The sequence below is a fragment of the Apteryx mantelli genome, chromosome 3 (assembly GCF_036417845.1).
Source record: "Apteryx mantelli isolate bAptMan1 chromosome 3, bAptMan1.hap1, whole genome shotgun sequence".
Classification (NCBI taxonomy): Eukaryota; Metazoa; Chordata; class Aves; order Apterygiformes; family Apterygidae; genus Apteryx; species Apteryx mantelli.
Genome location: NC_089980.1, coordinates 29,485,789 through 29,505,248, shown reverse-complemented (window position 1 = coordinate 29,505,248; position 19,460 = coordinate 29,485,789). Strand labels below are relative to the sequence as shown.

Below are 19,460 nucleotides of genomic sequence, written 5' to 3'. Positions count from 1 at the left end.
ATACAGAATTGCATTAGGTCCAGGAAGGCTTATTTGCATGAGCTCACCATCAATCCTGTCAAATTTAATTAATTGTGACTCTACCTTCATTGCAGTGATTGCCATGTAATGCTCAGCAAAGAAGAAAGGAAATTGGACATAAAAGGTGGAAAAGAAAAATGTGCCACATACTACAAAACTACAAAAGAACAGGGCAAAGAAAAGCAGCATTATGCCCATAAGTGACATTTTAGCCATGTGTTGTCACAGTGAAGTACCATGTACTCTGGTACAAATGCTACAAGGGAGGATGAATTCCACCAACAAATGTAATTGCACTGAACCCATATAGTGCTTGATGTTGAAGAAGCACTTACATTAGTATTTGCAGTTTTTCCTAATAACTGGTGCAAGAAAAGTTATCTGATATTTCCTTTTATAGGCATTTTAAATTTGTACATCTGGTCAAACATTTTACCTCTTGAGTCCCAGTCAATGTGTGTGATATAGCTAGATGCACCTTTACAAATGCCAACTCTTTTGCTGGTAAGCACATTGTAAATATCTACAAAATTATCATGGGATGCCACAGCCAGGTATTTTCCTGATTCTGTAAAGAAGAGACATTGAGGTTATCAAAACTGTACATATTATTATTATGCATTTTTATTACTATAATAACCCTGAGGCCCCAATGAGGGGTAGGCCTCATTATACTAGGCTGTATACAGCCATACAGAACTGAAAACTGTATAAACTATAAAGCCATGGCGCACACACAAAACCAAACTATCTTCCGAACATTCAATCTTATGTCTAGAGGAGAAAAACAAATTTCAAGATAAACATTGCCCTTTCATTTTATTATCTGATTATACCTCGTGAAAACTTTATATCTGAGATCATTTCCTTTCTGTGGTGGAAAGAGACCATATCTTCGACAGTGTCAGCATTTACCACTAGAAAACTTCCATCATTCAACCCTACAGCCAAGGCTTTCCCATCAGGAGAAAAGGCACAGCATCTTCCACCTACAAAAGAACATGAAAAGGAATACCTACAGTTTATGAACTTGGGATCAAGAAAACCATCAAGAAACTGCAACTGAAAGGTTTTTGCATCAAATATATACTTTTAAAAATAGATTTGTTATTTATTAAAACAAATACATTATGTGACAGAAAGGCTATGGATAATATTTTACTCGATTTAAATAGGAATGTACTCTCTGGCTGTTCTTGAGATGACAATGGTGATTTGATCCATCTTGAAGTGGGTCTAGGCACAAATACCACCTTCCAACTACATTGTAAATACAACAATCATAGAAACATCAAAAAAAAATAAAGAAAGGGAGTCCAGCTGAAAAATTCAAAGACCCATCATAAGCAGCATAACTATATGTATTTAAGGGATACTACACTGTATGACTGAAAGCTCCTTTGTTATATTACAGAATAATGGTTCCTTTCAGGTGAAGTATGTTTAACACAGACAGGTACTACACTTCCTCCACTTACTTTTTTGCCCAACAATATTTCTGACTACACCCTCTCATGGTGCTATTCTCATCCATCCCTGAGTTCACCTCTCCAAAACATTTGACTCTGTTTTTCCTCAGCCAGTTAGAGCTCCTGTGCTCTGGATCTGTCACTGATAATGAAGCATATTGAATTTACACCATAAAATTTCCTTAAGAATATGAACAAGTAACTGAAATAAGAGTAATTTTGAGAAGGCAACATTTCAACATAGCTCATCTACTTTTACACAGAAGAGAAGGGAGGACAACTGGTCATTTTCAGAGAAGTTGGTATAACACATAATGTTCATATTGCCACTGAATGCTAACTTTACTTAACAAGTAGAAAAGTTTACTTTTGTCTTTGTAAGGAAACTTTTCAATGTCAGCAACAAATATGCTGGCTTTAAATATTCTTAGGATGGAAAATGATTCTGAAGTAAAATCATTCCCCTTGGAGTCACAGGAAAATAGATTAAAGTTCATTTTATCATTATTCATTACAATGGATTACAATCTTATTTTTTTCCACCCTTGTCATAGACTTGACACATGCCAAGGACAATTTACTTCCTATGCCTCCAGTTTCTTAGTGAGTATGTCCCCTTCCTACCTAATTAATGCTTCTGACGTGCACTGAGAGCAAAGCTGGAACTGTTAGAGAGAGTAGTACCATGACTATCACAGTAGACGGCCAAATGAGGATTACCTTTTTTGAGTTTCCTCACTGCCAGCATGCGGTGCTGGGCAGAAAGTTCCCAGATTCGTAGTGTTTTATCATCACTCACTGTTGCACAGACAGGCAAGAGAGGATGAGCTGCCAAACCCCAGACTTCTCCTTCCATATGTCCCTAAAGGAAAGAATTTAATGTAGGAGAAAGTAATGTATTTTGCTTTATATAATGTATTCTAGCACTTGCCCTATTTCCTTTTACAAATCTCAGGCAATAAAGCCTTCACCATCTTCTCTCAAAGACTTCCACATTCAAAGAGACCTGAACATCTTGTGTGTTTCCTCTAGTAACCATCTGAAATACACTTTTTCTTAGTTTCATCCACTAATACTAGCTGTAATCCCTGTTATACACATGGTCTCTCTCCCAGACTTGAAATGAATGTACAGGAAACAGTTACATCCAAGCCAGGACCTTATCCTGAAGTCCTAACATGGGCTAATCTGTCTGCAAGGTTTAAACAGTTTTTTACATTCTGGAGAACTTGTTTGGCCAAGGTTCTTTTTTTTATTTATTTATTATATTTAGTTCTTTTAATGTTTCCTCAGAACTCAGTTTTCAAGGTTTTTTATTACTCTTGCTACTGTCTCTAGATTCCCTTCACTTTCCTACAGCTTGTTGGCATTGCATTTCAAGGTTAACTCATTTTGAATTTTGGATTCCAGTTTGGTGACTGGCATCTATTTTTGAGATGGAAAAATTCCATTAAAACAAAAAAGAGGGAACTGTCAGGTCATCCTGTTTACAACTTAGATATTTTCTATTTTTTCCCAAGTTGATGCATGCAAGCATGTAATTTAATCTGGCTGACAATTACAAAACTCTGTACATAACTGCATTATGCAGAAGCCGGTACCTCCCATCTCCTCATTATCAGAATACTCACAGCAATCAGGTAATTTTAAGGTAATTTTACTATCACACTGCCTCACTACTCATGTGAAGGGAAATATATGAGGATGAGATTGCAATTCCAAGGTAGTTACCAAGTTAAAAATAAAATACAGAACACATCTTTTCACATCTTAGGTTACTATGGCTACCATGGAAGCAATACAAATCTGAAAGATGATTACTTTTTGTGATTAGAACTGATTGGAAACAATAATATCAAAGATAAGACACAATATTTTTCTATAAAACAATTAATGTTAATTTAGTCAGTTACAGAAAATGAAAAGTAGAAATGTAACAAATTATAACTCAGTGAAAGATACATACTATATTCTACATACAGACAGCAGGGTTATTAAAGATACTAAAACAAAGCAACATCAAATATATCAGTGGGCATACACATGAGAATTTTGCTAACCAAACTTCACAAAATCCTTCATGTGTTGCAAACAGAGATCTCTCTATGCTGTGCAACACATGCAATGCCAATTGCATGTCACTAAAGAAAAGTGTCACAACTCTAAAATGATTTTTCACAAAGAAAAATACAGGATCCTTCAGACTATGCTATATTGTTTCAGCAAAAGCAAATAAATGGAACCACACTGTTGAAATAAAATAAACAAATTGCATTAGCTCTACTCTTTATTTTTCATTCTTATACTGGCTCCTAAACTAAAAAGTTCATAAAAAGTCTGAATAGCATTTGAGCTCAGTGGACTCTTCGTTTTACCTCCAGAATTCCATAAGCCACAGTGAATCTCAAAGACATTTTTATAAAAAAGCACCAACTTCTGTCTGAGCAGGCAAAGGAACAGTGGCCAACAGGATTAATGAAAACCGAAAGAAAACGACTGGGGAAATCTTAGAATGCCTTGTACTCCTACAGGGAATACTTTGATTCAGAAGATCAGTATTGTACCTGAACAAGTAGAGTCATAGGACCACTTTTATCAATTTCAAGTATCTCTCCATTTTTAGTTCCCACTAGTATGTGCCCATGTCCTAGACTGATGGCTCGAATAGAAGGATTGTCTTCTAGAAGTAAACCTGAAGAACACAAAGATATTTAAGTTTTATTGCAAAACCAAACAGAGCCTCATATCACCTGTAACTTACACATCTTATATCGACTATGATTAAAATCTTTTAAGATTAACTGTGTAACATGAGATATATATGCCTAATAAAACTGCTAGCTGGATTTAATTAATAGCTCAAAGGAGTGGAGCTTGTGCTATTCTGGACTGTGGAAATGCAAAGGTTGGTATTTTACTATTTTAAGAGTGACTGTGTGTAAGGGGTTCAGATGCATAATGTTCATATTAATTCTGTTATTATCTGTGAATATTGCTTTACAAACTTCCACACTGATGCCTGCTAATAACCCACTACAGAGGAAGTACAATTTAACAGGTCTTTCCAACTCATAGGGACCCTACTCTTACTGCATGAAATTTGGCCTCTTGAGGAAGCTAGTGGCTAAAAACGAACAGATTTTGGAACAGCCAAACTAACAGGCTTGTGACATTTCTTTATAAAACCATTTCTTTAGTGAAAACAAAGCCAAATGTCAGGGAATAGAGAAGGAAATAGCAGAACAAACCATAAAATGATAAAGAATGTGTGAAATACAAGTTATATCAATCAAAGCAGAACAATTCCAGCACAGAGTAATAAATAATACAGTACTGTTCCCTTTGTGTTTTGGTAAGATTTTGACACCTACTAGTGCCACTTTACCAACCTTTATTCATATAGTCCTAATTAAAACATACTGAAAAAATAATACCTTTAGAACTAGCAGATAGTGCTGCTCTTTTAATAGCGTAGGTCTTCAGACATCTTTCAAACATATCATCCCAAAGTGCCACAATTCCATCTTTTCCACCAGTTACAAAACCCTGTATGATCATAGTATGAAAAACATATATAAACACCAGCACTCTCAAGATAATATACAAAAAGATATGTCCAAATGCAGCATAAATTCCTCTGCACACTTTGCTCATGTGTCCAATTCAAAATATTGGAGCCTATTCCTATGATGCGAAATTATAAGGGGAAAGATTTAGAAAGTTGTTTTTGTAGGGTTCTATCTTATAAAGATCTATAACCAAATAGAGTGCATACTACTGTAAATAGTAATGTTGGACCACAACATTTTTCTGCATATGGAAATAAGCTATGGAAAAGTACATGCATCATCCTTAGAAGTGACAATAGTTAGCTTCTGCAGATATTCCAAATTCAACTAACTTAACAGATGTTTTAAACTTAGCTCTGATAACAGATTGGGACTGATTCTTTGATTAATTCCCTTGGTAGATTCTTTTTATCAGTGCCAAGTGAGTGCAAAACACAGCATAAATCATAGGCCAACATAATATAAGTGAGGAGGATGTTTAGAAAATGGAGTGCCAAGATCACATAGAAAATTTGACTGAAAAACTAGGAGCAATCAGAGTCAGAACGGATAGAGCCAGAGGGATCCAATCTTAATGTTTATAGCTAATATTCTTCTTCTCAAGCTATAGCTTTAAAGTTGAAACTGATATTCCATTATCATCATCTTCAAATTGCCAGTGCATTTCCAGTGGAAGAACTTAGCCTCAGTCTCGTATGTGAAAATAAGATCTAGTGATAGTATATTAAAAAAAAAATCCATGGTTCATATTGTGGAAATTCATAATGTGTAAACATTTTGTGGAATCAGGTTGAAGAGGCAATGTTACCTGTTACTCTCCTGTGTTTTACAAATATGAAAATGAAATGCATGAGCACAGTGAGAAACAGATTCTACATATTTAGAAGTTACAAAGCTACTGGTCACATAACAAATACATATAATCTGGTGCTTAGGAATACATACTTAGAAAATATCACAACTCATTAATGTTGATTTTGTGTTTTTAGTCGCATTCAGTTACATTCAGTGCACCTTGTTTTTCTGTTACAGTCTTGTTTACTAATGGACTTCCAATGTTAGTGTAATGTAGAACAATGTATTGCTTACATGCACATGTACAAAACCTGAATAACTTAACTGGGAGATTCATGATATGGCTATCCACTTTTAAAACCCAATATTTCAACAAAAATAATGAAGATGAATGGATCACATAAGATGATAAATACCTTATCCAATGCATGCATTGCAAATACAGGTCCATCATGGGCTTTCACTGTCTTAAGCAACAGAGTATCCTTCCAGATATAAATGTCTCCAGTAGCAGCTCCAGAGAAAACTAGATCTTCTATTCGCCCATATGAGACACTCATCATAGTTTCCAATTTTCCAGTATTTCCAAATGTTCCTCGCTTTGATGTAAAGCCTCCACCTGCAATATAAACAAAAGTAAGCACTTTTAAATGTCAGTTTGTAGGCACAATGCTTTAAAAGACAAATATCTTGACCCTATCATCTCTTGTTATTTCCTAAGATGCAGCAGATAACAGAAATAGTGAAAATATAGTGCACAAGGGAAAAACATAATATAGGAAAGTCAATCTAGTAATGACAGTCTTAGAGCAGCACAGGCTGTATTTTTCAGATTATTATTTCCAAGCAGCTGATGAATTTTGGTGAGGAACTGTATAGAAGAACTAACACAACGTCTGGCAGAACATTTTCTGCATAGAACAGCCTGCCAACCTCCCTTTTTCTCTTCAGAAGTGACCACAACTACACAAAAGGTATCAGAGGTTTGTATTAGTTGTCCATTGTCAACGTGACAACTTGACAGCAGTTTTGCAGAATGAATGGCAGGATTTGATGCTATTTGGATTGCCAGAGAACCATACTGGGCCAGACCCACTTGATTTGCTTTGGTGCGGAAAACAGGAAGTAGCCATGTGTGCACATTAAATTGAATACATTTAGACAGAAATATGAATTCCAGTACCAAAATAATATAAAAAGTGGTCTTTTTACTTCAGTCATCACATATCATATTTACACCAGACTTACATTCTCAATTCTACTGAGCAAAACTTATATCAAAATATATCCCTTTGCAAAGAGATTATTCTTGGAGTGAGCTACCGCTTAATGCAAATGAGTGTAAGAGAATTTGGCAAACAGCAATGCAAGTATATTTAATTACAATAAAAATACCCTGAACATAATTTAAAAATGCAGAAAAAAACTGTACTTTTTAATCTGAGGGTATCTGAACCACTTGAACCCAGTAAAGTACAGTGTAAGTACGGGAACTGCTTAAAACTATCTAATTATGAGTTGTCTTGAGTTTTATTTTTAGCTGCCCCTGTACTGACTACCTTTGCTGAATTTTACACACAAGATGCTTTCTGAGACCTTCTTATCCAGTATTCCTGTAGTGCATATGGGATTAACAGTCATGAAGAACAAAAAAATCCAATCCTGAAGAAAAAACATAGTCAGAAACCAGCACTGCTATTTTTCTCAGTATGACAGAACAGTCTAGACTTACAGCCACCTTCTCATTCTGAACATTTTGCTTAGTAGTTTTCAGAACCTTAAATTGTTCTTAAATAATGGAAAATACACATTTCATTTTTAATTATTTAGAAATGGAAATTCCGCTGTCATATGAAAATCTTAGTATCTTGATTCTTGTGATCTCACATCATGAGTTTTAGCCCATCAGAAAAATTACTGTAACTGAATTTCTGCAAAATATCTGGTCCTTTATTTCTTTTTTGTTTTGTTCAAGCAAGTATTTTAAGGTCTGTTTTCAAACCCATCTTTCCATTCTATCAGCTTGAACCATGTGCTTCCATATCTCTGTGATGACTAAAAAAGCTCTATATTGAAAATCAACGGATTACTGAAGTGTTGTATCAGTACCTGAAGTACCTCAAGCACTACCTTTTTTAGCACTTCTGCCAGTGGCCCCTAAAATTCTTAGCTTGCTTTTTCACAATAAGGGTCATAATCTGTTTGAATGAGTCACAGGAATGCACGTTTTCTGAGAGCCAAGGATGCTTATTCAGGGGAAATCCTGAGCATTATGACTACAGCTAGCAAGTAAAACAGTTCTTTGGAAATGACTTCCAAAGAGAAAGGAATATAGTGACATTTGCCGAATGAAAAATAGGTTTTGACCCTTTTAGTATTCTGATAACTAGAAAATTCCTTTACAAATAAAACAAGTTTTTAAACTGAGAACATGATGTCCATGTATTAGAGAGAGATAAATCCTCAAATAGATTAAATAGAAAATACTCAGTACAGTACCTGTTTGCTGCCAAAATTTGATGTGCTTCATCCCAACTGTGACTAGTTTGTCTATATGATGTGGATTACACTTCACTACAAATATTTTATCTTTATGACCCCTGTAAAAAAAATAATAATTAAAAAACATGGTAAGGGATGACTTAACATTTAAAACGTTTTTTTTAAATAGGCATGCCATGGTATTGGACTTATCAGACACACTCTTTTGGGTATAACATTAACAATGAGAACCTAATGGCAGCATCTGTCATATTCCTGGTGCAAATATGGCTCTCTATGGCTCTATAACAATATGAGGATTGGCAGACCAGTCACAGAGGCTATGCCTACATTACCTCTGTCATCATTACCTCATCCAACAAAAAGAGGCTGAGCCATATTTCTAATCTGAAAGAGTTTAGCCTTGGGAGTTCGGCCCACAGAGTTGGCAGAACGTACTTGAGCATACATAATACATGAATTAGACTACAGAAAAGTGGTGAATAAAAATTGTTTCCCACTGAATTTCAGTTCAGTTAAGCCATCCTGAAGAGGAAGGCAGCAAAGGTCAACGCAATTAAGGCAAGGTATAAAGGGCAAAATAAATATTTAAATATATAAGAACTCCATTTATAAATATTTAAAATACTCTGTCAGGAAAAACTGTGAAGGCTCTAAGCAACTGTGCTTTAAAAGGATAATTAAAATAATGAATTTTAAAATGATAATTTAGAAAACTGTTCAGTAGCATATGCACCTTCAAATTTACTTCTCAGGTAATCAAAGTTATACTTAGAGTATGTCTTTATGGGAATTTGTAAGTTCAAGTTTCACTATTGCAAAAAACATTCTCAGATACAAAGTAGCAATTATTTCTATTTCAGTGTTTTATTAAAAATCAAAAGTAAAAATTACTACCTTTTCTGTCAACATTGTAAATCTGGAATTCTCAGGTTTTATAGTGTGATCATGTCACTTTTACCTGACAGATTTAGCAGATCTGAAAAACCACATGATTCTGATAATCCCCTTGGTTTTATTGTTCTCTTTTTGTGAATCTGTCTAGCTAAAAAACAGCACCTTATACCTTTGACATCTGAAGTACAGGTTTTTGCTATTCCTCCTTTGCCTGTTCTACTTTACTACAATGATGCTCAGCCTTTCAGTTCAGGCAGGGCATACTGCCTCTATCACACAAGCATAATGTGCCTGTCAGGAGTCCAAAATCAAGTTAATGGCATCCTGGTGCAGGTGTTCCTTGTAAAACAGCAAGAGTACATCTGCCCGTGCTCCAGGATGAGTAAGCAGCTCTGGTCATCTGAGGCAGGGCACTGAGACACAGCTAGAAGCACCTCTGCCACCTCTGATACAGGACACCTTCATTTCAGATCTGTGATTCCATGTTCGGCCATGGGACAGGGAGAGGTTTGGGCTGTGGGGAGAAAGGGGGGTAGGAGGAGGTTACAGGCTGACAAACAGCGTGTCTTGCCTTCAACCTGCTGCTTGACCATGCCTGAGACCCTTCAGAGAAGCTAGTATGGATTTGCTGAGGGGCTTGAACAGTGCTGAGGCATGAGATCTACATCGTATGGCATACACTCGCACCCCAATTTCCCATTATGGTAAGACTGAAAAATATATCCCCGATAACAGCAAGCCTGTATAGTTTTTGTGTTTTGAGGGACTGACACAGAACATTTGCTCTTACCAAATGAAGAAAGTAGAACAGCATGATGTTCACTGATTTAGATCGTAAATAAATTTGACAATACCCTCCTCAGCTCCCCTAGGGATTGCTGTCCACTAGGACAAAACACTAGGATCAAGTAGGACCAGCACTGTATCAGCGTGGAAGGCATGAAAAGACAGCAAATGAAACTCAGATGTGTTTTGATTCTAACAGCAGATGCTTACTCAATAAGGACTTTAATGAAACTAGACAGATGTTTATAAAGCTAAGATGTATGATTTATCTAGTGAAGAATTGAAAGAAATAAATGAAAATACATTCTGAAGACTGAGACAAGAAAGGGAAACTAAGACATCATGCTGAAGTAATTCACCCTAAGAACATTAAGCAAAAAGAATATTCACAAAAAATAACTATCAAATAGCTACAAAATAAACATAATACTTGTACACAGTGAATGTATGCTTCATTTTTCAGATTTCATCCTCTAGATAAATTCTTCTTGTGGGTAATGTCTAAAATTTAGGTGTAAACTCTCATGCTCTTTTTTTTGTCTATTATATATATTCTATTGTGCTTACCAGAATGGGGGACTAGCCTATAGGCACTACCTAAAAATAAATAATAATATAAATCGGAACATTTTAGATGATAAACTATTATTTTATGCTCTCTGCAAGCATGCTGCATATTTTGAAAATTAGAGATTAGCAATAACAGTAGAATCATTTAGTATGTATATTATTATACACTGAAAAAAAAGAGTATTTAATTTTATATCTCCCCCAGGAGCAACATGAGACAGGTAGCCTCTACAGCCCATCCTTATATTGTTTTTAAAAGCTTAGAAGTTCTCCATGGGAATATATAAGGTATTTCTCTGCTCGTGAGTCTGCAGCACCATCTGTCTAGAGACAGTAAGGCTAGGACTGCAAAGCAAATTAAAATGTCATGTTTTCCAACACAGACAAGAGTGTTGCTAAGGAAGACCTACACCGCAAATTTTGAACAAGATTTAAATCTTGCTGGCCAATTTTAAGGATGTCTGAGACAACATTATATAATGAATACAGCTTAGGGTACACACACTTGAATTAAAACCATTATTTTTTCAATAATGGTATACTACTGACAGACAGTGCTGCCAGTAGAAAATTTTGTTATTTCTTCTGGAACATGTCACCATGCAACACTAAAAGTAAATTATTCTTTGCAGACACTTTTTGTTGTTATATTAATAATTTCTAGCTGACAAATGCTAAATGTTACATAGTTGCAGACAGTAGATGAAATGAACTTCTTGCCTCTTTGGTACATAAGGCCATGCCTACATTGGTTCTACACAATTTAAGTATCTTGATCTGAGAGTTACTTTTGATTTGTCTGAGAGTAAGACACAAACCAGATTCCCAGTCTGAATCTTCTCGCAGGTACAACTAGTTTAATACAAATAAACTGCTGCAATTCAGTATTTTAGAAGAAAAAAAAGTCAAACATGCAAACTACAACCCAGTCATATTCCCAACACTGATCTCTTCAAGCAATTGCAAAAAGCAAAAGCAAAAGCTCCTTCAGCACTACTGGGTTAATAGTCAAGCTTTCTGTTAGTAAATGCAAGAGGAAATATCTCAGAAAAAGCTGATTTAGAAGGAAGGCAAAATCAATAGATCTCAAAGAATCTATTTATATTAGAGGGAGTATTTTTTTCTTTTTAGAAGAGTAAGCAGATGTACACTGATGTAACCCAGCATATCATCGAGTGCATAAGGGAAAATATGACATCTCTGATGACTTACACCCTGAATCAGGAAATAAAAGTGGGAGAAAGTGTTAACTGAGCTTTAAAATTGTTAAGTGAGAAATAATATCAATGTAGTTATCCCATCAGAAAGGCTAGGGAACTCCTGGTAGAAATAGTTCACAGGATCCAAATAATTAGCAATAGATCCCAAGATTTTTAATTTGGATCTATAGCTCTGAAACACTGTACTGTTTTCAGATATGTCTTCTGTTTATTCCTATAAACAAAGTAATATATGCGGATGATGTTATTCAGAAAAATGTAATCACAGGGCACATCCATACCGAGCTGTATTCTTACCTGGTTGTTGCTAGCTTTTCTCCTTTTTTCCAATCCCAAAACACAATGACATGATTATCATCTAACCCAACAGATGCCAAACATTTCCCATCAGCTGTACAAAAGCAATACTTAATGTTAAAAGTGTTAGAGCTGTAACTGAAAATATAACAGATAATGAACACAACAAACATACTGTACACTGAATTTCAAATGATTCATTATAAATGAAGCTGGATATTTTAGAATGTGAAAGAGACATAGTACCTATACACCGAAAAGTGATTCTTCATCTACAGTGGTGGGGGGGAGCTGAATGTAGAAAAAGTGTAGTTATATTGTGTCGAGGCTGAGGGTGCCTTTTGGGAAACATGCAAAGCCATATGCCTAAACAGAGGATTCAGTCTTTTGACCACAGAAGACAGATTTCACAGCATATTAAATGCAGGACTACTTAATGGGTCAGCTGATCTAAGTGATATGTAATATTTCCAATAATGTTCTGCAGATATGGAGGAAAATTCAACTTCCTTGGCTATCTAGAACTCCTATACATACATTCTGTTATCAGACTGTGATCTGGGAAATGCATTTGTTTCCAATATATCTCAGTAGTAAGAGAAAAATGTTGCCTTACACTAGATCTTTGTTGATATCCCTGTGGCAAATGCAAAACAGAACTTTACAAATAGTACCCATGTTATCTGGAAATATAAACTGTGTAAATAAAATAGTGCAAACCAGAGAATAAATCCTATCTGCAAAGCTATATGGGTACACATGCAATATATAGAAATAAACCTTTGAAATAAAACTAAAAATATTGTCAGGAAAGCATATGACAATCACTTTTTTCCCATGAAAGAAAGATTTGTGGAACAAACCACCTAGAGCATTTGACTGCTCCCACATCCATTGTAACATTCAATTGTTTTGAAGTTTATTATTTTTATTATTTATTTATTGATACCACACAGGATGTGCAGAAAGTTTTCCATGTGCCTTAAAGGGAAGTTCAAAGGCAGATGAACAACAAAATGAACAAAGTTCAGGACTAAGAAATTAAAGGCTTTCATTGTATTAATCTGTTAATTTTACTCCAAGTAACATGGCAAACATGAATGTTTAAGAGGGACCTAAAGATGGAGATGAAACATATTGAGGATGAATTCACTGAAAAGAACGCACAGAAGCAGGACTAAACCAGTTAGAGAGACCAACGAGCAGCTTGATGAATCTGGGGCAAAGCAGAGATGTTCACGGCAATGTGAGTCTTAATGCTGGGCAACAAACCGTTAATGATTTCATCTTTGTTTTTCTCAATACAACCGTACAAAAACCTGAGTTTTGGCTTGGTGACTAAAAAACAGGCAGGAGCTGGTGTAGACTCAAGTTGTTTACTGAATTTGACCCATAGTAATGAATGTGCTTAAGTTGCAAAAACCAAACTGATTTTCTGACAGTAAAATTCCTGTGCACTCCCCTCTATCTAGCCATTGGCAAAGTCTTCTTCCACAAGCTATATTTGCTGATACAGCTAGCCATAATTAGACTAGAAAAATAGATTATATTTAAAAATATATTCTAACCAATACATATATAACTATCTCAACCACATTTTCATGGGAGTCAAATATTCCTCACATACAATTCTTCATGCATTTTTAGACTAATGATTCATCTGCTGAGACAGAACATTTGCCAGAAAAGGAACAACTACTCTGAGAGATTAGGATTCAGATTCACTGATGGCCTTCAGTTCCTAAAGTAGACCGCAGACAGAATTAGACACCTGAACTGAGAAACACAATCAGCCCGCCTAACCTCTTAAGATGACTGAAGTCTATACATGCTGAAGGTTTTATCCACAAGCAGGATTCATATTGCAGTACTTAGCACCAAGATGTATACTTGCTAAGTGATGACCTTTCAGATTGGAATCAAGAGGTCTCACTAACAGAGCACTGTTCTTATCCATGACCTAGGTTTCCTCTTTTTAACTGAAATGACTCTAAACATTGCATTGCATTTATCATCGACAGAACGGGTTTTGTATAGATAGTAACAAGATGTTTTGCTTAATTTTATAACTAGATCATTACCAGACATGCTGTTCTTGTCTAGAAAATGCGTTCTTTTGACTTCATCATCTTGCATTACGCTTGTATATCTGACCTATTTAAGTTTTGGTTATATTCTTATTCCTTATCAAACAATTGACCTTTCCCAAAGGCAGACACAAAAGATTCCTGTATGTAGGCATATATCTGATTAAACAAGACAATGAAAGTCAATTTCATAAGGTCCAAGTACTCCAAAATCATGTTACACTTTATTTGAAATATTTATTATCAGATGATTTCTTTTGAAATGGTGAAAAGAATTAATTATTGGATAATGATATGAAGGGTTAAAGTTAATAGTAAATGTAATGAATCTATAAATAAGATGGAATGTTATAAGGCTAAAATTAACTGCCATCATCTCTTCTACTGCAGGAAAGAAACAGCAACACTGATAATAAGAGGAAAAATAGCAAGAACAAAATTTCATACAGAATTTGAACATATTTTGGAGTCCTTGCTCTGTGTGTGGAATGAGGATAAACAAGACCACTGTTAACAATCTTTAAGAGACAAATTACTTTCATGAAATTTTTATAAAAACTATACTATAATTGCCGAAGTATGTGATAAGAGATTTGAACTTTATAAATTGTAGCAGGAGCTGATTTCCTGATTTTTTTACTGAAGAAAAGATAAAGGTGGAGGAAACAGAGAGCTGGGGACATAGCCAAAGATGTGAATGAAAGCAATGATTTTGAATATTACATCTTGCAGCAGTTAATAGACGTTGAGGGCTCCATGCTTAAGCATATTTAACTCCAGGAACAGAAAGTATGCCACTGGCATAAATGACTCCATTGGGACTACTTCAGAGTTCTTAAGGCTGAATAGGTCCTCACAGTTATAGCTGGACTGGGATCACAGTATATAGCATCTTACAGGACTGAGTTCTAAGAAAAGCAAGTCAAGAAGGAAAATGGGGACTTCAGGCAGCAGAGAGAGGAAAGGAGTTTGGAGCTGAATGAAACAGGTCTAGATGGAAGGAGTAAAAGTAGGCAGGGAAAGATCAAGTCTAAATACAAGATAGAAAACTAAAACTGAGTTTATAGAAAAATAATGAAAATAAAGACACAAACGAGACATAAAAAGTTAATGAGAAAAGAAAGAAAATAAAAGGAGACAGTAAGAATATACTACTCTATGGTAGTTGTAGTAGAATAAAATAGATAGCTGATATGAAAGATAAATATGTGGTAATATGTATTATTTCTTTAAGGAGATATATTTGTATATTTTGTCAACAATAATTATTTCCAAGGGTAAATCAATTATGGAAAAGGGAACATGGTTGACAAATTTTTTGATAACAATACAATTTAAACTTTGTTCACTTGAAACAGTGATTTTATGCACTATTACGTGCTAAACATTCTGATTAATATCCAAAATTACAGATGTTAAATTAGCCACCAGAGGGCACAACCAAACATCACATGAATGCAATTATAAGCTTAGAACTATAAGATCATCAGAATGGTCCTACAAAAGTGATCCAGCCTGGTATGCTGTCTTCAGTAGTTGGCAATAGCAGATGCTTTGGAAAGTGAAAAAGAGCAGAAAGAAAAGGTAGCACTGAGTTAGCCACCAGTATATGGATCAAGGACTTTCTCAGCCAAAGAAGGTATCTGTGGTTTTGGGTTTTCTTTTTTAAGCTTCAGGCAGTGGGATCTGAAACTAATTTAGAAATATCTGTTCTACATAGGACCAAACTAGCACTCTGATCCTGTAGTTAGGTGCACAGTGGCACACCTATCTGTTCCTGTCAGAGTCAAGGACCATAACTAAAGCCAGTTACCTAGGAAACGGAAAAGTAATGCACTTCAGTATGCATATTCTCAGGATCAGGGCCTAAAGCAATGCCATAATGATGCCAATGATTGTTACTTAAAAAAAAGAGTTTTAAAATGTTTATACAAATCTATGTCCATAGAATATATGTCCAGCTTATGCTTTAAGCTTTTATAGAGGTACATGGATTCTAATACACAGAGCGTAACTATCTGTAGAGGAATCTATTTTTTGTTGAAAATGTAAAACATAAAGTATGTTCTAAATATATGAACATTTGTTCGACTAGTGATCTTAATGAAAAATTTTTTGAACATCTACGTATGCTATATCAATCAGATCATCCTTATCCATTTTCCCTTCTTCTGGTACCAAATCTACTTTCAGGGCTAGGTTACACACCACAGACAGTGGATCAGCAATTTCAAATTTGAATTCCAGTTCTTGGATGAACACCAAGACTCCTATTCTGATACTGCTATATGAGTCAGTTCCATAGACTTTGTGGAAGTAAAACTTTTTCCATATAGTCCTGTCTCATAAATGCGATCAAGAACATAATGAATTCTTACGACATTTCTAAAGGAAAGAAGTGATTGAACACTTTGAAGTGTTCAAGTGACTATGGTTGTATCTCCGTGCATTTCCAGTTGTGCCCTATTCTCATCAAACTGAGCAGTTCAGAACCTATCATGATTAGCAGCATGCAGGAATTAGGGATAGATTCACTTAATCTTCCATAAAGATTTAATCTAATAGTATGTAGCATTCCAGGTACCGTACAGGTAGTCTCCAAATTTACTGGATGTCCAGGTGGGTAAAAAGAAGCACTGCAGTCTCTGCTTAAATCCTGTGTTAGATGTGGCTCTTTTGTGAGAATATAGTGGCTATGGGCAAAAATTTTCAAAACGTCAAAGTAACTTTTATGCTGGTTTCAAAAGTAAGTTATGCTCTGCTGAGACTAAGTCACCTTTGAAAATGGAATTTAGCCTCCTAGTGAGACTGCAAGCAGTGAAGGGCAGATTCTTTACTGATATTCCTTTTCTTCTCTCTGATTCATATACTAGAGAGAGATAGATTAATAGACAAATAGATAGATATGATATCTATCCATCTGATGGCTATGGTTTTGCCCTACTATGATATAAAAGGGTCTATGTCTTAATGTATAATGGTAGAAAGGTTGGACCATTGTACCATAAATGGTACAACACTGCAGGATGGGAAACCATCTACCCTACACTTAAAAAAATAAAATCTCCATTTTTTAGACAAAAAGGGGGGATGAATTTGTAAGCACTTTTACAAAGATGTGAAAGTACGTAAGTTACCACCATATGGATGATGCTTTTCAGTGCTTAATACAGGAATTACCCTTTGAGAACTGAGACAACTTAGGTCATCCGTCTCAGAAAGGCATTTAGGAGAAACAGCAGACAACTGTCATATTTACTTCTTCTGCAAACTCACTGAAGAATGTGGGTATTGTTAGCAAACTTGAAAAACTGCACAAGTCTACAGATCCGGTGCCATCTCATTTATACACTTCAAGTGATCATTTTGTCTGCTTTTAAATTATTATACCACCATGTACGCAGACAATTGAGTCTCAGATGTACACTTGGTATTATGTATTACACTTGGTATTATGTAGTAGACCCCACAAAAATCAGTTATTGATCGACTGAGAAAAGGCCCCATGATTGATTTTGCTACACAAACTGTTTTCCTCAAAGCTGTCGGCAGGCTCTTATGTAAATTTTGTTTCAGTTGTAAAAAGGTCCTTTTATATGAAGAACAAAGCTACAGTCATAGCTATTCAAATTAAAATTTCATTCTGAAGATTTCTTTTTAATTAATCATTTAGATAAATGTAGGTTGTTGCTTACCTGAAAAATCCAGTGCACACACTCCTCTTTGATGCTGGCCTTTGAGCAGTGATAAACACTTCAGTGTCTGTGTATCCCAAACATGAATAGCAGCATCTCTTCCAACCTAAATGAGAGGGCTAGTCAGAATATTTGCTTATAAAAGTTCAAAGCACACCAACAGCAGTAATTAGCACTTTCACAGCTTCAAAACACTCCAGAAGTAACTACTTTTCCACTTGCCCTATTTTATCTTCTTCAAGATAAGAAGAGTTTCTCTCTTCAGTTTCAGTCTTCTCTTTAATTTTTTCACTGATAATTTCCCCAACAGATGCCATGCTGAATACTCACAACTCCTCATTTTAGGCACATCAGAGTGTAGATCTTCGATGAACTGTGTTCTTGGCAAAGCACATGAAGAACACTCTGCAAAGTTCACTACTCCCTTAGTTGTGGTAACAAACATTCCTGACTCTATGTTGTATACTGGATCACAGAAGTGTTCTAGGTTAAAGATAGTTTTCCAAAAGAAAACACTCTTGCTGACTTACTCCTTGACCCTCCCTCACCTGTCCTTTCATCTTTTTCCCTCAGGGATCCCTAGTTTACTTAGAACAAAAGCTGACATAACTTTCTCCCTTGTCTTCTTTTTTTCTCTCCCCCTCGCTCTATGCATCTATACATACAGCACTCTTTCTCACATTTTTCCCCAGTCACTGACACTGAAAGGTTTCCTTGTGCTTATACCCATCAGTAGGGGGTATAATCCTAATCTTCCTCATATCCTGTTTCATGAGGTTTCTTTATTTCCCTGACACCAAAGGAACCAACACAAACATTTGACCTCAGCTTTCCCTCTGTCTGAGGGAAAGTCTTTCTCTTCCCAGGAATATTTCCATATTCCTATATTTCACATTCTTCAAACTTCTGAAAGTGTCTGGACTCTCACATTTATATTCATTCCAAACTGATTTCTACCTTCCCACAAAAAGTGGAAGTGTCTTGCTCACAGGGCTATATTCTCATCCTTCTTGACCTACTGGCTTCCTTCAAAGCTACAAAAGAATGGTCATATTCTCTCATCCCAAAGGCCACCTAGCCTACCAACCTTGAAATGTCATCCTCCCGTAGTTTTCATAACAACATTTTCTCACACATCTAGGATAATTTCAGTTTCCACGTCCTGCTCATTTTCCTCCTGACTAATCATGTGAAAGGACTGTCCTTTTTACTCTGTTTTTCTCCATCTACACTCTGTCTTGGAAGGATTATGTACATAAATGGTTGAATTCCCTTTTATGTTGGTGTATCAAGAGATCAAGAGATCTCCCTATCAACTCCAGGCTTGTCTCCCTCTGAACAAAAACAATCTTCTTTCCTTCTGATATTTCTTAACGGAACTCCAGCCATCAATTTAAATTCAACATCCCTAAACTGAACTCTTTTAGCTTCTCCATCCTTCCATCTTTAATTCTCATCAATGTGAGCAATTTTAGCCTCTTAGTCATTCAGATTGCGAGCATCACCTTTTATTCAGCTGCCCACCATTCACTTTCACACAGCTATGCTGAGT

General features: G+C 35.6%; 1 protein-coding gene across 1 annotated transcript in view; it reads right to left on the bottom strand.

The window, feature by feature from the left end:
• Positions 1 to 19,460, bottom strand: part of EML6 (EMAP like 6) — a 157,739-nt gene that overhangs the window by 37,180 nt on the left and 101,099 nt on the right. Inside the window, exons 15-23 of the mRNA XM_067294690.1 lie at positions 17,909 to 18,014; positions 12,127 to 12,220; positions 8,354 to 8,454; positions 6,271 to 6,473; positions 4,925 to 5,036; positions 4,055 to 4,182; positions 2,211 to 2,352; positions 858 to 1,010; positions 458 to 589 (exon numbers count right to left, since the gene is read on the bottom strand). Of these exons, the coding sequence (XP_067150791.1) occupies positions 458 to 589; positions 858 to 1,010; positions 2,211 to 2,352; positions 4,055 to 4,182; positions 4,925 to 5,036; positions 6,271 to 6,473; positions 8,354 to 8,454; positions 12,127 to 12,220; positions 17,909 to 18,014 (1,171 nt within the window). The remainder of the gene's footprint in view (positions 1 to 457; positions 590 to 857; positions 1,011 to 2,210; positions 2,353 to 4,054; positions 4,183 to 4,924; positions 5,037 to 6,270; positions 6,474 to 8,353; positions 8,455 to 12,126; positions 12,221 to 17,908; positions 18,015 to 19,460) is intronic.